Raw genomic sequence first — 16704 nt, 5'->3', positions numbered from 1 at the left:
GGCCCGGCGGATTTGATAGTGGTATTGTGTCTTTAGCCACATTTAGAAGATGCGACGTGATGTAATCTGTCACATCATCAATGTGCTGGAGGCGGATTTTTTCCTCATCAAGGTCAATTAATAATTGAAATTTTGCCCAGTCTGCTCGGACAAATTTCCACTTTCTGCAGGGTTGAATTGAAGGAGTCTTTGCTTTCAGAAAGTTGCATACTATTGGGAAGTGGTCACTGCCCATGGGATCGTTTATTACATACCACTCTATGGCTGGGACTAGTACTGGTGAACAAATTGAGAGATCTATTGCTGAGGTGTGTCCTGTTGGAAGCTGTACGTGTGTCGGTGCACCTGTATTGAGTATAGTGAGATTTAGTGCATCCAAAAAACTTTCAATCAGTCAGCCTCGTCTATCCAATTTAGGAGAGCCCCATAATGGGTGGTGCCTGTTAAAGTCTCCTAATATACAGAGAGGTGGAGGTATCTGTATAAAGAGGTCTTCAAGATCTTTTAAAGAGTTAGTACAGTTTGGCGGTAGGTATATTGCCTAGTGTACTATGAGTACACTAGTACACTATGAGACTAGTGTTATTGCACTATGGAGAATTATACGAACAGCAACTTCTATTTTAGTTTGGAGTGGGATATGTTTAGTTGGGATCTTTGAATTTACTAGGATTGCCACACCACCATGGGCAGCGCTAGCGGTATTTCGATCTCTTCGATAAATCCAATAGTTCTTTATAGAAGGAGAAATTTGTGTGGTTAGGTAAGTTTCCTGTAAACAAAAGGCAACCGGAGAATATTGATTAATTAGGTATTGAATATCGTCTGTGTTGGAACGAAAGCCTCTGCAATTCCATTGTAAGATGTTGTGGTTCATTTTGGTTTAGTTGAGGATGATTCATCTGACTGTTTTTTGTTTGAGGAGGATTTTTTTCGGTCTCTTTTCGGGAAGGTAGGGCGACCGGTATCCATAGTATTGTTTGCGTGTAGTTCTGGTAATGGTTCTTCATGATCTGGGTTTACATCTACTTCCATACTACCAGTGGATGATTCAGATTTATTGTTGCGTTTAGTAGTTTTTAGTTTTTCTTTGTCATGCGGGACTGTCCGAGTCTCAACTGGGATACTGATTGGAGTGTTGGTCGATTCACCGATTTTAATTTGATGTGTGTCTTTTACAGGGTTTGATACTGTGTTTTTAACCCAGCTAGCTAGAGATGTGCAGGGAGGTATTGATACATCTGTTTGAGCTGCTGTTGAATTAAAGCTTCGAGTGTGAGATGCGTATGAACGACTGGGCATGGTTGACATAATCTGTCTGCATGCCTCGGGGTACGCAACTTTGTGCTCTATTTTATATTTTTGGATTTTCTTCCCCGTTTTCCACATTTCACAAGATTTGGAAAAGGCTGGGTGACTTTCTTTGCAGTTGGGAAACAAATGGGACTTGAGGCTGAACAGTCTGTTTGTGTATGCTCCTTGGAACCACAAATTGGACAAATGGCATCACCTCTACATGCTTGTTGCGAGTGTCCGGTGCATTATAGCCTTAGTTGCTGATGCGCCAGTAAAAACTAAAACTAAACCAAAGCGAGTGTCCATATTTTTGGCATTTAAAGCAACGTAGGGGATTAGGTATGTAAGGCCGTATTCGGCAGTTTAAATAGCCAGCTTTTACTGAGGATGGCAAATCTGGGGTGCTGAATGTTAAAATTACGGATAGGGTTGGAACAAGATTTCCATCTTTTTAGGTCTTTATATATTTTGTACTAATTACTTTTTGGTTGCCCAGTTCCTGTACTAATTCCTCTTCAGATACTGTAATCAGGTCCCACTCTGTGATTACACCTTTTGACGAGTTTAACGTATTGTGGGGAGTGATAGATACGGGTAGCCCAGCAAAGGTTGTTGTTTTAAGCAGCCATTCTGAATGTTTTGAGGAGGCTGTTTCGATTAGGAGGTCTCCGGATTGCAGTCGTTTAACCATTTTCGGTGTACCAGCAATGGATTCCAAAAATCTTTGGATGACAAATGGTGATAATTTGCCGACAGGCTGGTTGGAGAGCGAATGTATTACAAGGAAGTTTGGCATCTCATTGCTCTGCACTTCTCTTCGGAGCCTCTTTGGTTGGTTTAGGTCATCATCATTTGGTTTGTCTGGCCTTGAATTTGAAGGCTCTAGTGGTGGATAGTCATTTATATCCATCGTTACTCCTTTTCGCCCTGGAGGATAACTTTTCCCCCAGGTTACCGGCCCTGCCACAGGGAGGCAGGAGCAGTGCCGCTCGGAGGCCAAGCAGTTGAAGTGTTAGTTAATTAGTAAAAATATAAATAGAGGAAAATGTAAAGAAAGGTGTATTTCCTTCCTGTGTTCTACTTGTTACTTTTCAAGTATAGAACTGTTTTTAAAGTAAAACTGTTTAAAGAAATGTGAACGTAAAATATAATTTCAATCGCTTATCAAGAGAACTTTATAAATCGCAAGAATATAGCTTGGCCTCGAAATACGCTTGGCACTCGGGGCCGGAGTTTGTCATAGGCCTAATGATTCTTATGAGTACAATGAACAATTATACAGAGAAATAGAGTGAGCCAATAAATCAAAGTGTCTTATAATGGGGGATTTTAACTTCCCAGATATTGACTGGAACTTGTGGATTGGTCACTCGCACATTAGTAAGTGCTTTTTAATGGACAATTGTTTTCTACAGCAGCATGTTAGAGAGGCAACAAGAGGGAGTAACACTCTTGACTGATTTTTTTTTTTTTTTTTTTTTTATGCGAACCCCAAACACAAGAGGTACTAGAACTTATAGTACTTAGTACCATGCTTGGGTTGGAGATTGAGAAGACGAAAGAAGATATTTGTTGACATTGGACTTGAACTTCTGTAGACTGTAATTTTCAAGAAATACGTATAAAGGAAGTTGGTTCCAGAAAATGGCAGTTGAATGAATAAAGGAGGAAGATGAAAAGTTGGTTCTGTGAGTTTGAAGTTGGACAGTAAATGGATGTTGGCTGGTGGCGGCACGTGTTTGGACTGTTTTGAAAGAGAGGTCGGGAATTATAGAAGCCAATTCAGAAGAACAGTGCCCATGGAAGTATCTGTAGAGGAGGCATGCAGTGGAAACAGTTGCATCTATTAATTAACCTAACTGCCGTCTTCTGAATGGAATCAAGAAGCCTGAGAGAGGTTTTCGGGGCACCACCCCAGATGTGGGAACAATATTCCATGGCAGGGCAGATTAGCAATTTATACAGAGTGAGCAGCTATTTGAAAGAAAAAACTCAAGGTTTAGGGTTAAATGGATGTCAGATGAACTAATGAGACTTATGGCAGAGAAGAAAAATGCATGGAATACATATAAAATAGTGGGTGACATGGAAGCCTATGACATATAAGCTGGTCTGTAACCAAGTCACAAAGGATATTAGGCAGGCAAAGGCAGATTTTGAGAAATCCTTGGCAAAGGATGCAAAGAAAAACAGAAAAGAGTTCTTTACCTACGTAAACTATAGAAGGAAAGGGATGAATCAGATTGGTCCATTGGATATTGATGGTTCAACTGCTGATGATCCTGCTCAGTGGCTAACAAACTAAATGAGTATTTTGCATCTACATTCACACATGAGGAGTTATTCAGGAAGGGGAATGCCAGAGGTGAGTTAAACTTTGGCAGTGAGCTGGATGATTTTGTAATAACTGAGAGGAAAGTGGAGGAGAAATTGCTGAGGATAAACATAAAAAAGGCACCTGGGGTGGATGAGATCTATACAGTTATATTGAAGGAGGCAGCAAAGGAAGTAAGCAAACCCCTAGCCATAATTATGAGAGCTTCTTTGGACTCAGGGGAGGTATCCATAGACTGGAGATGTGAAAATGTGACCCCAATTCACAAAGGAGAATCAAAGGCAGACAAGTAATTATAGACCTGTGAGTTTAACTTCTGTTCCAGGAAAATTAATGGAGGCACTGGTTAAAGCAGCACTGAAGGATCATCTTGACAAGACTTCAGTTATAACTCAGACACAGCATGGTTTTGTTAAGGGAAAGTCTTGCCTGACCAATTTGATTGGATACTATCATGCAGTCACAATAGAACTGGATGCAAGGAATAACTTTGATATTATATATTTGGATCTTAGAAAGACTTTTGATACTGTTGCACATTAGCATTAGTAGAGGCATATGATGCAAGAAAGCAAGCTTATTCAGCATCAGCCAAAAAAAAAAAAAACACACCACTCCCATTTCACCCCTCCGTTCGCTCGAAATACCTGTCCAGTTGAGCCTTAAATTTGTTTTGGCTATCAACTTCAACAACAAGTGATGGAAGTCGGTTCCACCAACCAACCACCCGCTGGCCAAAGGCAAATTTCCGCACATCTATCCGACATCCGTCCTTCCTCAATTTGAATTTATGCCCTCTGAGCTGATTATTCTGAGCAAGATGAAGAATCCCATTGGCATTGAGCATGCTCAAACCATTCAAGGCCTTATACACCTCTATCATATCACCTCGGCGGTGCCTAGTCTTCAGACTTTCTAATTTGCAAAACTTAAGCCTTTCTTCGTAAGAGCAACCCTTTGTTCCATTCACTAATCTTGTTGCCCTTCTCTGTACCCGTTCCAGCAGCTCTACATCCTTCTTGAAATGAGGCCTCCAGACCTGTATACAGTACTCAAGATGTGGCCTAACCATTGCCTTATACAAGGGAATAATCACCTCCTTATCCCTGCTAGAAAAATTCCTGTATATCATTGACAAGACACCATGAGCTACTCTTGCAGCTCGTCTGCACTGCTCAGAGAACTTCATATCTGCCTGCACAATTACCCCCAGGTCCTTTTCATTCTCCACCACTGTCAGTGTAGTACCGCAGAGTTGATTACGCTGCTCTGGGGTTACTGTTTCCCATATGTAGTACAGGAAACCCTTGATTAATGCGGTTTTGAACAATGCGGTTTTAATCAGTGCGCAAAATTCTTTTGATACTATCCCCTTAATATATGCATTATCAAATTTGATTAGTGCGCTGTTTTTTTCTTGCGGTGCTTGGCAACTCACAACAGCGCCTAAAGCGGCAAATACGTGATACGCACTCACCAGGGTCTTCTAACTTAAATGAATGGGAATCGACTCCAAAATGCTCGACAGCAGCACCCCATACCACTCTGAAATTGAAATTTGCTCTGGTAACTCATATTCTTTTATTCTTTTATTATTAATATTAAACTTCTTTAATATTATGATATTAAAAAAGCAGTTGAGAACATACACAAATCGTGCGAAGAAATGACGAACAGCTGCATGAGAGCTGTCTGGCAGAATCTTTTGCCTGAATGCGCAAATGATTTTTGCGGTTTCATTAATCCTGTCAACAAAGTTATTGATGAAATTACTACAATTGGAAAAGACCTCGGCTTTGAGGAAGTAGATTCAGAAAACGTTAGAGAATTATTGGAATCGCATTCAAAAGACTTAAGTAACGACGATCTTCTTGAAATTGAGTATCAACATGCATACGAGGAAGAAGACGAAAATGAAGCAGAAGAAAAGCAATTTGCTCCCAAAGAAATTTCATTCAAAAAACTTTAACTATTTAATACACTTTAAAAAGCAAAAGAACTCATACTAGAGATTGATCCAGATGCAGAGAGAAGCATGAACGTTCGTTGAGGGTTAGATAAGCAAATTGATTGTTATCGCAAAATCATGGAGGAAAGGAAGAAAGCTACCACTGTTCAATTGAAGTTAGATAAGCTTTTTTTGCAAAAATTAAATCATACTATCTTTTTTTAAATTTATTCCTTAATAATTTAAGAACTATGCAGTGCATTATAGGTACGTATTGAGTAAGAAAAAATATATTTTCACAATTTCATAATTTTCAAGGATTCATTATAATTATTCCCATTGTTTCTTAAGTTTGATTAGTGCGGTTTTAATATGTGCGGTATATTTCAAGGATTCATTAACCGCACTAATCAAGGGTTTCCTGTACTTTACATTTGTCAATGTTAAACTTCATTTGCCACCTCTCAGCCCATCAGTTCAACCTTTCCAGATCCTGTTGCAGCAGTACAGCGTCAGTGGTGTCCTTAACAACCCTGACAACCTTTGTATCATCTGCAAACTTGGACATTAAACTTGATATCCCATCATCAATATCATTCATAAACACCGAAAACAACAACGGACCCAACACTGAACCCTGAGGAACTCCACTAATAACATTAGTCCACGTTGAGCAGTGTCCATTGATTACCACTCTCTGTCTTCTGCCACTCAACCATCCCCTTATCCATAGCAGCAATTTGCCTCCAATGCCACACTGCTCCAATTTGTGCAGCAGTCTTCCATGTGCAACAGTATCAAAAGCCTTTCTAAGATCCAAATATATAATATCAAAGTTATTCCCTGCATCCAGTTCTTTTGTGACTACATCATAGTATCCAATCAAATTGGTCAGGCAAGGCCTGCCCTTAACAAAACCATGCTGCGTCTGAGCTATAACTGAATTCTTGTCTAGATGATCCTGCAGTGCTTCTTTAACCAGTGCCTCCATTAATTTACCTGGAACAGAAGTTAAACTAACAGGTCTATAATTACTTGTGTCAGCCTTTGATCCTCCTTTGTGAATTGGGGTTACATTTGCACATCTCCAGTCTATGGGTACTTTTTTGCAAGATATAAGACAAGACTGAGTTTTAGAAGGGTTGAAATCAACTAAGTTGTCTTTGCCCCACTGGAGAATTACCTGAAGATTGCCATTTAAGGAATTGGTAGCAGATTTTCGAGAAGTTGAAGCTGATTGAGCAGGACAAAATTTCTCAAAATGGAAAGTGGAATGCAATGTGCTATCATCAGCAAAACTATGGATAGGATTTCCAGTCAATCGAAGAAGGTCATTAATATACAACAGGAAAAGAGTGGGGGATAGAACTGAACCTTGGGGGACACCGGCATTAGTGGAGAAGTTACAACACAGAGAGCCATCTACCATCACCCTCAGTGAACGATCAGAGAGAAAACCGGATAACCAATTACTAAAAACAGTTGGCAAACCATAAGATGGAAGCTTGTTTAGAAGACCTTTATGCCAAACACGATCAAAAGCCTTTGAGATGTCAAGAACAACTACTTCTGTTTCACCGAACCTTTCCATTGAATTAGTCCATAAATGGGAAATATAAGCCAGAATATCACCAGTGGATTGTTATTGTTATTTGGTTTTTAGGAGCAATAGCAACTAAGGCCATATTGCTCCGGGAATATGCGGTGGTCATTCCCTTGACCTTTCCGCATCCTCCGTATTTGGTGGTGACGGGCTCCAACCCCCGTCTAATCAAGAAGCGTGTGCTACGCACTGCTGCTCCTTCCCACCTGGCTACGGAGACGCCATATCACCAGTGGATCGACACTGACGGAATCCATACTGGCAATCGTTGATCAGATGGAAGGTTTCTAGGTAGTTTAAGAGTTGGCGATTAATGGATTTCTCCATTACTTTAGAAAGAGTAGAGGTTGTTGTTGTTGTTTGGTTTTTAGGAGCATTAGCAACTAAAGCCATATTGCTCCGGGGATATGCGGTGGTCATTCCCTGAACTTTCCGCATCCGGTACTCACAGGCTCGAACCCCGGTCTAATCAAGAAGCGTGTGCTACGCGCTGCCGCTCCTGCCCACCTGGCTACGGACGTGCCTCCTGTATCATGTATTCAAAAGTCAGCCTAGTAGTTAGACCTAGCTCAACTGGCGATTCTTTTCTTTGCTGCCGATGTAAGGAGTATACTGATCTCAAATTAAAACTTGGTGCATTACTGGGTGAATTTGAATCGCTGAAGAAAAGGCTAATTAACTCAGAGAATAATAAAACTGGGGACTCATAAGGTACTCAAGCGAATCAAATGAGCTTCATCTTTCAGGTGAAGAACATCCTATTCAGGCTCCATAACAAAATAGTCAAGTGCCGAAAGAGTAGAGGTAATTGCAATGGGACGATAATTGGATGGGAGGGATTTGTCACCCTTTTTGGGAACTTGCTGGATATGAGAAAATTTCCAAGCAGAAGGAAAAACACCTTTGGAATAAGAGAGTGAAAAAAGGCGACAAAGAATAGGAGTAAGTTCAGGAGCACACGTTTTGAGAAAAAGTGGAGAAATACCATCAGGACCTGGAGCTTTCTTAGCATCAAGATTCATCAAAATCCTTCTGATATCCTTTTGACGGATGACCACAGGAGGCATTGAATGGAGCGTGTTGGGAATAGTGGGAGTTGTTTTCCCAAGATCATCAATACATGAGTTGGAAGAAAAATTGGATGCTAGCAGGTCAGCTTTATCCTTGGTTGAAGTGACAATACAACCTTCTGGTTTGGACAGAGGTGAGAGCAGAGATGGGTAAAAGTTGCGGCCAATAGCTTTGGCAAGAGACCAGAATGCTCGGCTACCATTAGGGCAAGAAGCACGTTTTCGACTCTTAGCCTGTTCAAACTCTAGTTTGGATTGATTAATAACTGCTTTACAATTGTTGCGAGCTTTGGTGTAGGCAGAAAATGAAACTGAAGAATTAGAAACAAGCCAATTACGATATGCAACATTCTTCTCTTGAACAGCTGTAGCACATTTATTGGAAAACCAAGGTTTAGATAAAGGACGAGATTTTAAAGTGGAGTGTGGGATAAAGGATTCCATTCCTGCAAGAATAATTTCACTGACACGATCTGAGCAAACGTTGACATGAGAACTTTTGAAACAGTAATCCGACCAAGGAAAAGAAGAAAAGAAGTCTCGCAGGTCATCCTATTTTGCATTCTTGTAATGCCAAAAAACACGAGGTTGGGAATAGCCATGAGATAAAGGTTCCATTGGAGAAGAGACAATCACAAAGTTGTGATCTGAAGTGCCTAAAGGACCTCTCACTTCGACCGTGTACTTAGAAGGGTTGTTTGTGAGAAAAAGATCAAGCGTATTGGCTGTATGATTAGGATTGTCTGGTATTCTTGTAGGTAAATGAACAATCTGTGCAAGGTCATTAGTAGTTGCAAAAGCCTCAGCATCTCGACCTGCTGGGTCGGTGTGACTAGAAAATGGAAGCCAGCTGGAGTTGTGAACATTAAAATCACCAAGGAAAATTACCTCACTGTTAGGAAAGTTGGACTGGAGAAAGGCAAGTTGCAAAGAGAGGAAGTCAAAGAGCTGCAAGTGATTAGTGGAGTTGGGAGAACGGTAGAGACAACAGATGAATCTGACACAATGAGGTAGAGAGATTTTAAGCCAGAGAAGATCAGAGTAGATTCCAAATTGCCAAGTCTCTGACAGGGAATATCAGAACAGACATATGCACAAGTACCACCTTTGAGGTGAAAGGAATCATACAGCGAATATTTTGGGCATCTAAGATGAGCAGTGGTTGAATCAACCGATAACTGAGATTCTGTCCGAAAATGTACATGGGGTTTGGCAGACTGCAAGTGGAAATGGACATCATTGAGATTAGAATTGAGACCACGTATATTTGTGAAATTAATTAGGAAGTGCTTGGGAGGTTTAGATCTTTTCGCAGATAAGCTTGCTCTATTAGTTTGACAATTCATGGTGTATTCAATAGTAATATTAGTAAAATAATAAGAGGAGTTTACCTCAATATAGTACGTAGAACACTTCCATATGATACCCTCCAGAAATTAAAATGGAAAAAACCAAAAATTCGACAACTTACCGGTACATTAGAGTAAAATATAAATAATTAAATAATCAATTTAAAACAATTAAAAATCAAATTAATGGAATTAAAAGAATCTAACGAAAATATTCAAAACGATATTTCTTTCCTCAAATATCGAAATATTGTTTTGAATATTTTCGTTAGATTCTTTTTATTGCGTTAAATTGATTTTTAATTGTTTTAAATTAATTATTTAATTATTTATATTTCACTCTAATGTACCGGTAAGTTGTTGAATTTTTCGTTTTTTCCTTTTTAATTTCTGGAGTGTATCATACGGAAGTGTTCTACGTACTATATTGAGGTAAACTCCTCTTATTATTTTACTAATATTATTATCAATGTAGAACATATTGAGTAGTACAGCTCTGATTCATACTATTCAATAGTAACAAAAAGTGGGTGGGACATGCTGTATGAAGTAATGAAATTTTTGGATATGGTGTACACGTGGTAAGAATATACCCAGATCCTTGACATAACGTGGCCTCGACAATGCTCCCCGCATACACACTACTCGGACTCCCTCCAGTCACTATCTGGCAGAGTAGAGGTAGTAAGATTATACACTAGCTGATCCGGAAGCCCCCTAAAGAGTTACCAATACGTTCGGTCCAGTGTACTAACTAGCAGCCGGCCTGCGAACACCATTTTAGAGCTGTACCCTTGAAATGTAAGGAATATTGGATCTCGCCACGACGTTCATCATAACCTCAAAAGTCAAACATACTGCATGATGGAAGCGATAGGGAAGGGTTGACCGGAACTTAGCTCTAGAGACTAAACATGGGTTCCACCACTTCAAGCCTCCAATAAGCAAAGTGGTGGTATTTCACCAGTTGATGAGAGTCATCTACCACCTAGTACTGCCTGGTAACATAGAGGGGCAGTGTTCCTCCATGTGGTGTGGGCACCACACCCCGACCCCTGCTTATGTTGGTTCACACCTGTGTGGTCACCCACGATGTACTTGTGCATTGCGGTTATACCCAGGATTACTAATAGTTCCACCATCGTGAAGGTGCAAGCAGAGGATTTGGCTGCCACAGACCGTCCGGACTCTGCCGAAATTGGGTCCACTTGACTTGAGTGTCACCAAAATATCAGTTCCATCAGCGTTTTAGACCCCCAGGTAGCAAGTACAGCTTGTCTGGCATATCTGAGAGAATGTCTGTGACAACCTCAAGGACCAGCAATCTTATAGGAATGACTTCTTTGTACCTGTCTTTCTAGAAGTTTGATTTCCAAGGCTGTGGTTCTTGTCTTACTTGTCTTATTAATAAATTACTGCAAATATGATTATCAAATAACATATCAAATGGTTAATAAATTATTAATTTATAAACCACTTGATATGTGCTCACTTTTCTTTACTGGCTTTTTGAATAAGGGGAATATGTGATATTATTATTATTAGCCACATGGTGCAAGAAAGCCTGAGGCTTATGGTGCACCAGGCAAAAAAATTTTGAATTGCCCTCAGAGAGAGAGAGAGAAGTAGAAGAGAATCGCCAAGAAAGAGAAGAATGATAATATCCAGCTTAGGACGCTGGGTGTGCCAAGCCCATACTCATCAGATGTGAGCCCCCCCTGGGGGTATGGGACCTGATGTTGTGGTGACCTTGATGTTGGATTTTTTGCTACTCAGCCTGCTCATTCATTGTTTAAAATCCTTACATGTTCATGAATCCAATATAGTTCTACTGTCAGTTTTGTTCCCCTGAGATATGCTAACCAGGTATCGATTTGACTTAACTGCAGATGGTTAATAGTAGTTAATAGTATCTGAGTGCTGGATTGGATAATTTCACTTAGGGAATCTGAAAAGATAAATCCTTTTCATGAAGAAGCACTGTTGTTGTTGTTATTTGGTTTTCAGGAGCATTAGCAACTAAGGCCATATTGCTCCGGGATATGCAGTGGTCATTCCCTGAGCTTTCCGCATCCTCCGTATTTGGTGGTGACGGGCTCGAACCCCGGTCTAATCAAGAAGCGTGTGCTACACACTGCTGCTCCTTTCCACCTGGCTACGGAGGCAGGTGCCTAGGAGCACTGTACAATATATTCTGATGATATTTGAATTGCAGCCAGCTCTGCAATACACATATTAAATTCAACTGGAAGCTCTTGGGAAATAATGGTATGCAAACAAATTGTTGCTGTGCCAACAAGTGAACCTGACTTGGATCTATCTGTATAGATGTGTTGATAATGTGAAGAGTTCGCTACATAAGCAGCATGTAACTATTGGTAGTTCTGATTTGAAATGGTTTTCCCTCCCACGGCTGTAAGCAGTCCTTGCACTATGGAGGCCAGAGATCCGGGGGAAGGGAATGGCATGACCTTGTGTAGCACTGTCAAGATTAATCAGTCACTTCATAAGCAAGTTTTGCAAACATATACCTGCTAGTTTATTGAATGCTGGTTTGTGATATATATAAAGTTTCCCATTTTGGTACATGAAGATATTCCCATTCTAGATACCTGATGAAGCTATGAATTTTACAGCATAATTAAGTAAGAGCTTGTGTCTACGTACAAGAAGAGATGATTCATAGGTGATATGTAAAATGTCATTTTTGGGAAAAATAAGAGTTGTTTTTAGATCGTTTTTTTTTTGTGTTTGTAAAAGTGTCTTAGAATCCCCATTTTCTATATTACTAATGACAGTAATCATTACTTAGCACATCAATCTAATTTTTCTAAAAAAAATTTAGAAAAATTAGATTGATGTGCTAAGAAATGGCAATTGAAGTTTAACATTGACAAATTCAAGGTAATACATATGGGCAGGGCCTAGTTAGACATAGGCAAACTAGGCATGTGCCTAGGGACTGTACTCCGAGGGGTCCGTAAATGACAATGGACACAGCCAAAATTAGTGATATTCGGTAGTGTAATGATAAGTATAAGTGCTTGTGTTTCTTATAAAATTTGCAAATAAAATATACTTTCAAATTGTAATGTAGCTTCTAGTCAAAATGTGCATACTGCCGATATGATCAGATATCTTCTTTTAGAGATATATGCAGATTTATTTGCGTTACATTTTTATATTGATTGTGTAATCCTAATTTTCCGAGGGCCATCTGTGCCTTTTTTTTTTTTTTTTTTTATTATTAAAGTTATTGTTATATTTGGTTTTTAGGAGCATTAGCAACTAAGGCCATATTGCTCCGGGGATATGTGGTGGTCATTCCCTGACCTTTCCGCATCCTACATATTTGGTAGGCACGGATTCGAACTCAAATCAAGAAGCAAGTGCGTGCCTGCTATTAAAATAGGGTTTCATAATAAACATTTTTATAGGGGCCCCAAAAAACCTTTTGCCTAGGGTCCACATATCCTCATGTTAGGCCCGGCATATGGGTAGCAGTAATCTCAGAATAACTTATCAACTTTCTGGAACTACACTTAGTAGAAAATGAAAAATACCTGGGGGTAATTGTGCAGTCATATGTGAAATTTTCTGAGCAGTGCAGATGTGCTGCCAAGACAGCTCATGGGATTTTGTCAATGATATGCAGAAACTTTGCTAGTAGAGATAAGGAGGTGATTACTCTTTTGTAAAAGCCATGGTTAAGCCAATCTAGAGTACTGTATACAGGTTTGGAGGCCTCACTTGAGGAAGGATGTATATCTGCTGTAATGAGTGCAGAAGGGCAAACAGATTGGTGAAGGGAACAAAAGGGTCCTCTTACCTAGAAAGGCTTGAGTTCTGCAAATTTCAGCATCTGGAGACTAGGCACCTGTGCCATGATTTGATTGAGGTGTTTAAGGCCTTGAATGGATTGAGAAAGCTGAATGTTAATGGCATTCTTCCTCTTGCTAAGACTACACACATAAGGGGGCATAAATTTAAGTTGAGGAAGAATGGCTGCAGGATAGATATGAAGAAATCTGCCTTCAGCCAATGAGTGGTTGATTATAGGAATAGGCTGCCCTCTGTTGTTGTGGAAGTGAATGGTTTGAATAAATTCAAGGAAGAACTAGATAAATTCTTGGAAGGTAAGGTGTGCGTGTGTGTGTGTGTGTGTGTGTGTGTTTTGGCTGATGCTATATAAGCTTGCTTTCTTACATAATTTGCCAATACTACTACTATTTCCTTTTTTTTTTTTTTTTTGGTTGATTCTGTATAAGCTTGGTTTCTTGCATCATTTGCTAATGCTAATCTTTCAAAAGTTACAATCTATAGGAATTCAAAGGTAATGTGAACAAGTTTCTTTTGTCTTTTCAGCCTTCAATGCCTGATACTAAGTACCACAGGTTCTAATCCCTTTTGTGTTTGGGATAAAAAAAAAAAAAAAATAACAAATAAAAATTGAATTAAATTTCTACATAGATCTCATTATACATTCTTAAGTCACCAGATCAGTTGGCACTCTGTGTCACTGTATGAAAATGCATCAAGAATTCTTTAATCTAGTTAAACCATATAACTAATGGAAAATAGAATTATCACCATGTATTAGCATTAAAAATTATTATATTGACTTAAAATAAATTAATAATGTTGCATTAAAGAAAATAAAGAACATGAGAATAACTGCAACATTTCAGAAACCTGTGAAGCATTAGCATTTGTATTATTAAGAAAATCCTCAACTTACATGGTCTCTACTGGGAGCATAGGTGGCACATTCATCCCCTTCCTAGAAGGAAGGGGATGAATCAGATTGGTCCACTTGATATTGATGGGTCAACTGTTGATGATCCTGCTCAGGTAGCTAACAAACTAAATGAATATTTTGCATCGACATTCACACATGAGGAGTTATTCAGCAAGGGGAATGCCAGAGGTGTATTCAACTCTAGCAGTAAGCTACAGAATCTTGAAATAACTGGGAGTAAAGTGGAGGAGAAACTGTTGAAGATAAACACAAGAAAGGCACCCGGGGTGGATGGGATCTATCCAGTTATATTAAAGGAGGCAGCAAGGGAAGTAAGCAAACCCTTAGCCATAATTATGAGAGCTTCCTTGGACTCAGGGGAGGTACCCATAGACTGGAAATGTGCAAATGTGACCCCAATTCACAAAGGAGGATCAAAGGCTGACACAAGTAACTATAGACCTGTGAGCTTAACTTCTGTTCCAGGAAAATTAATGGAGGCACTGGTTAAAGAAGCACTGCAGGATCATTTAGACAAGACTTCAGTTATAGCTCAGACACAGCATGGTTTTGTTAAGGGGAAGTCTTGCCTGACCAACTTGATTGGATACTATGATGCAGTCACAAAAGAACTGGATGCAGGTAATAACTTTGATATTATATACTTGGATCTTAGAAAGGCTTTTGATACTGTTGCACATGGAAGACTGCTACACAAATTGGAGCAGTGTGACATTGGAGGCAAATTGCTGCTATGGATAAAGGGGTGGTTGAGTGGGAGAAGACAGAGAGTGGTAATCAATGGACACTGCTCATCGTGGACTAATGTTATTAGTGGAGTCCCTCAGGGCTCAGTGTTGGGTCCATTATTGTTTTCTGTATTTATAAATGATATTGATGATGGTATATCAAGCTTAATGTCCAAGTTTGCAGATGATACAAAGGTTGGCAGGGTTGTCAAGGACACTACTGACACTACACTGCTGCAACAGGATCTGGAAAGGTTGAGCAGATGGGCTGAGAGGTGGCAAATGAAGTTTAACATTGACAAATGTAAAGTACTACATATGGGAAACAGCAACCCCAGAGCAACGTATCAACTCTGTGGTACTACACTGACAGTGGTAGAGAATGAAAGGGACTTGGGGGTGATTGTGCAGGCAGATATGAAGTTCTCTGAGCAGTGCAGACGGGCTGCAAGAGTAGCTCATGGAGTATTGTCAATGATATACAGGAATTTTTCCAGCAGGGATAAGGAGGTGATTATTCCATTGTACAAGGCAATGGTCAGGCCACACCTAGAGTACTGTATACAGGTCTGGAGGCCTCATTTCAAGAAGGATGTAGAGCTGCTGGAACGAGTACAGAGAAGGGCAACAAGATTAGTGAATGGAACAAAGGGGTGCTCTTACGAAGAAAGGCTTAAGTTTTGCAAATTACAGTGTCTGGAGACTAGGCACCAGCGAGGTGATCTGATAGAGATGTATAAAGCCTTGAATGGTTTAAGCATGCTCAATGCTGATGGGATTCTTCCTCTAGCTCAGAAAAATCACCTGAGAGGGCATAAATTCAAATTGAGGAAAGACAGATGTAGGATAGATGTGCGGAAATTTGCCTTTAGCCAGCGGGTGGTTGGTTGGTGGAACAGACTTCCATCCCTTGTGGTGGAGGTTGATAGCCTAAATAAGTTTAAGGCTCAGCTGGACAGGTATTTTGAACGAACAGAGGGGTGAAGTGGAAGTGGTTTTTTTTTTTTTTTTTTTTGGCTGATGCTGCATAAGCTTGCTTTCTTGCATCAAATGCCTCTACTAATGCTAATGCTAACATTCTTTGCAATCCGATACACTAAAATCTTGACATTCGGCATGTACACATTAAAAATTATTATATTGACTTAAAATAAATTAATAATGTTGCATTAAAGAAAATAAAGAACATGAGAATAACTGCAACATTTCAGAAACCTGTGAAGCATTAGCATTTGTATTATTAAGAAAATCCTCAACTTACATGGTCTCTACTGGGAGCATAGGTGGCACATTCTTTGCAATCCGATACACTAAAATCTTGACATTCGGCATGTACACAATATTCACACACTGAAGAAGAAAAAATTCAGTTGTTTCATAAGAAATAAAATTTAGAATGCAATATTAAAAAATATTTAAAAGTAATTTAAAATACCATGCGTTAAGTGTAATAATTTATATTTTTATTACAAATAGAGAAATACTCAGTATTCAAGTATTATGAATTAAACTGAATTTAAATGGAAATCATGCTTCACACTAGAGCAGAAAAGCAAAGGGCTCAAAGTAGCAGAAATACTGTGGCTTGGGGAAAAATGAGGGGACTGGCTGTTTTA

The 16704-nt window shown here is 39.5% G+C and overlaps 1 protein-coding gene across 1 annotated transcript in view; it reads right to left on the bottom strand.

The window, feature by feature from the left end:
* LOC150077761 (diacylglycerol kinase theta-like) overlaps window positions 1–16704 on the bottom strand; it is a 517440-nt gene that overhangs the window by 318061 nt on the left and 182675 nt on the right. The window contains exon 4 of the mRNA XM_090385344.1: window positions 16350–16438. Within this exon, the coding sequence (XP_090241470.1) occupies window positions 16350–16438 (89 nt within the window). The remainder of the gene's footprint in view (window positions 1–16349; window positions 16439–16704) is intronic.

This window comes from Mastigoproctus giganteus, chromosome 11 (genome assembly GCF_048544385.1).
Source record: "Mastigoproctus giganteus isolate SK-2022 chromosome 11, ASM4854438v1, whole genome shotgun sequence".
NCBI lineage: Eukaryota > Metazoa > Arthropoda > Arachnida > Uropygi > Thelyphonidae > Mastigoproctus > Mastigoproctus giganteus.
This window is presented reverse-complemented; position numbering and strand designations above follow the sequence as displayed.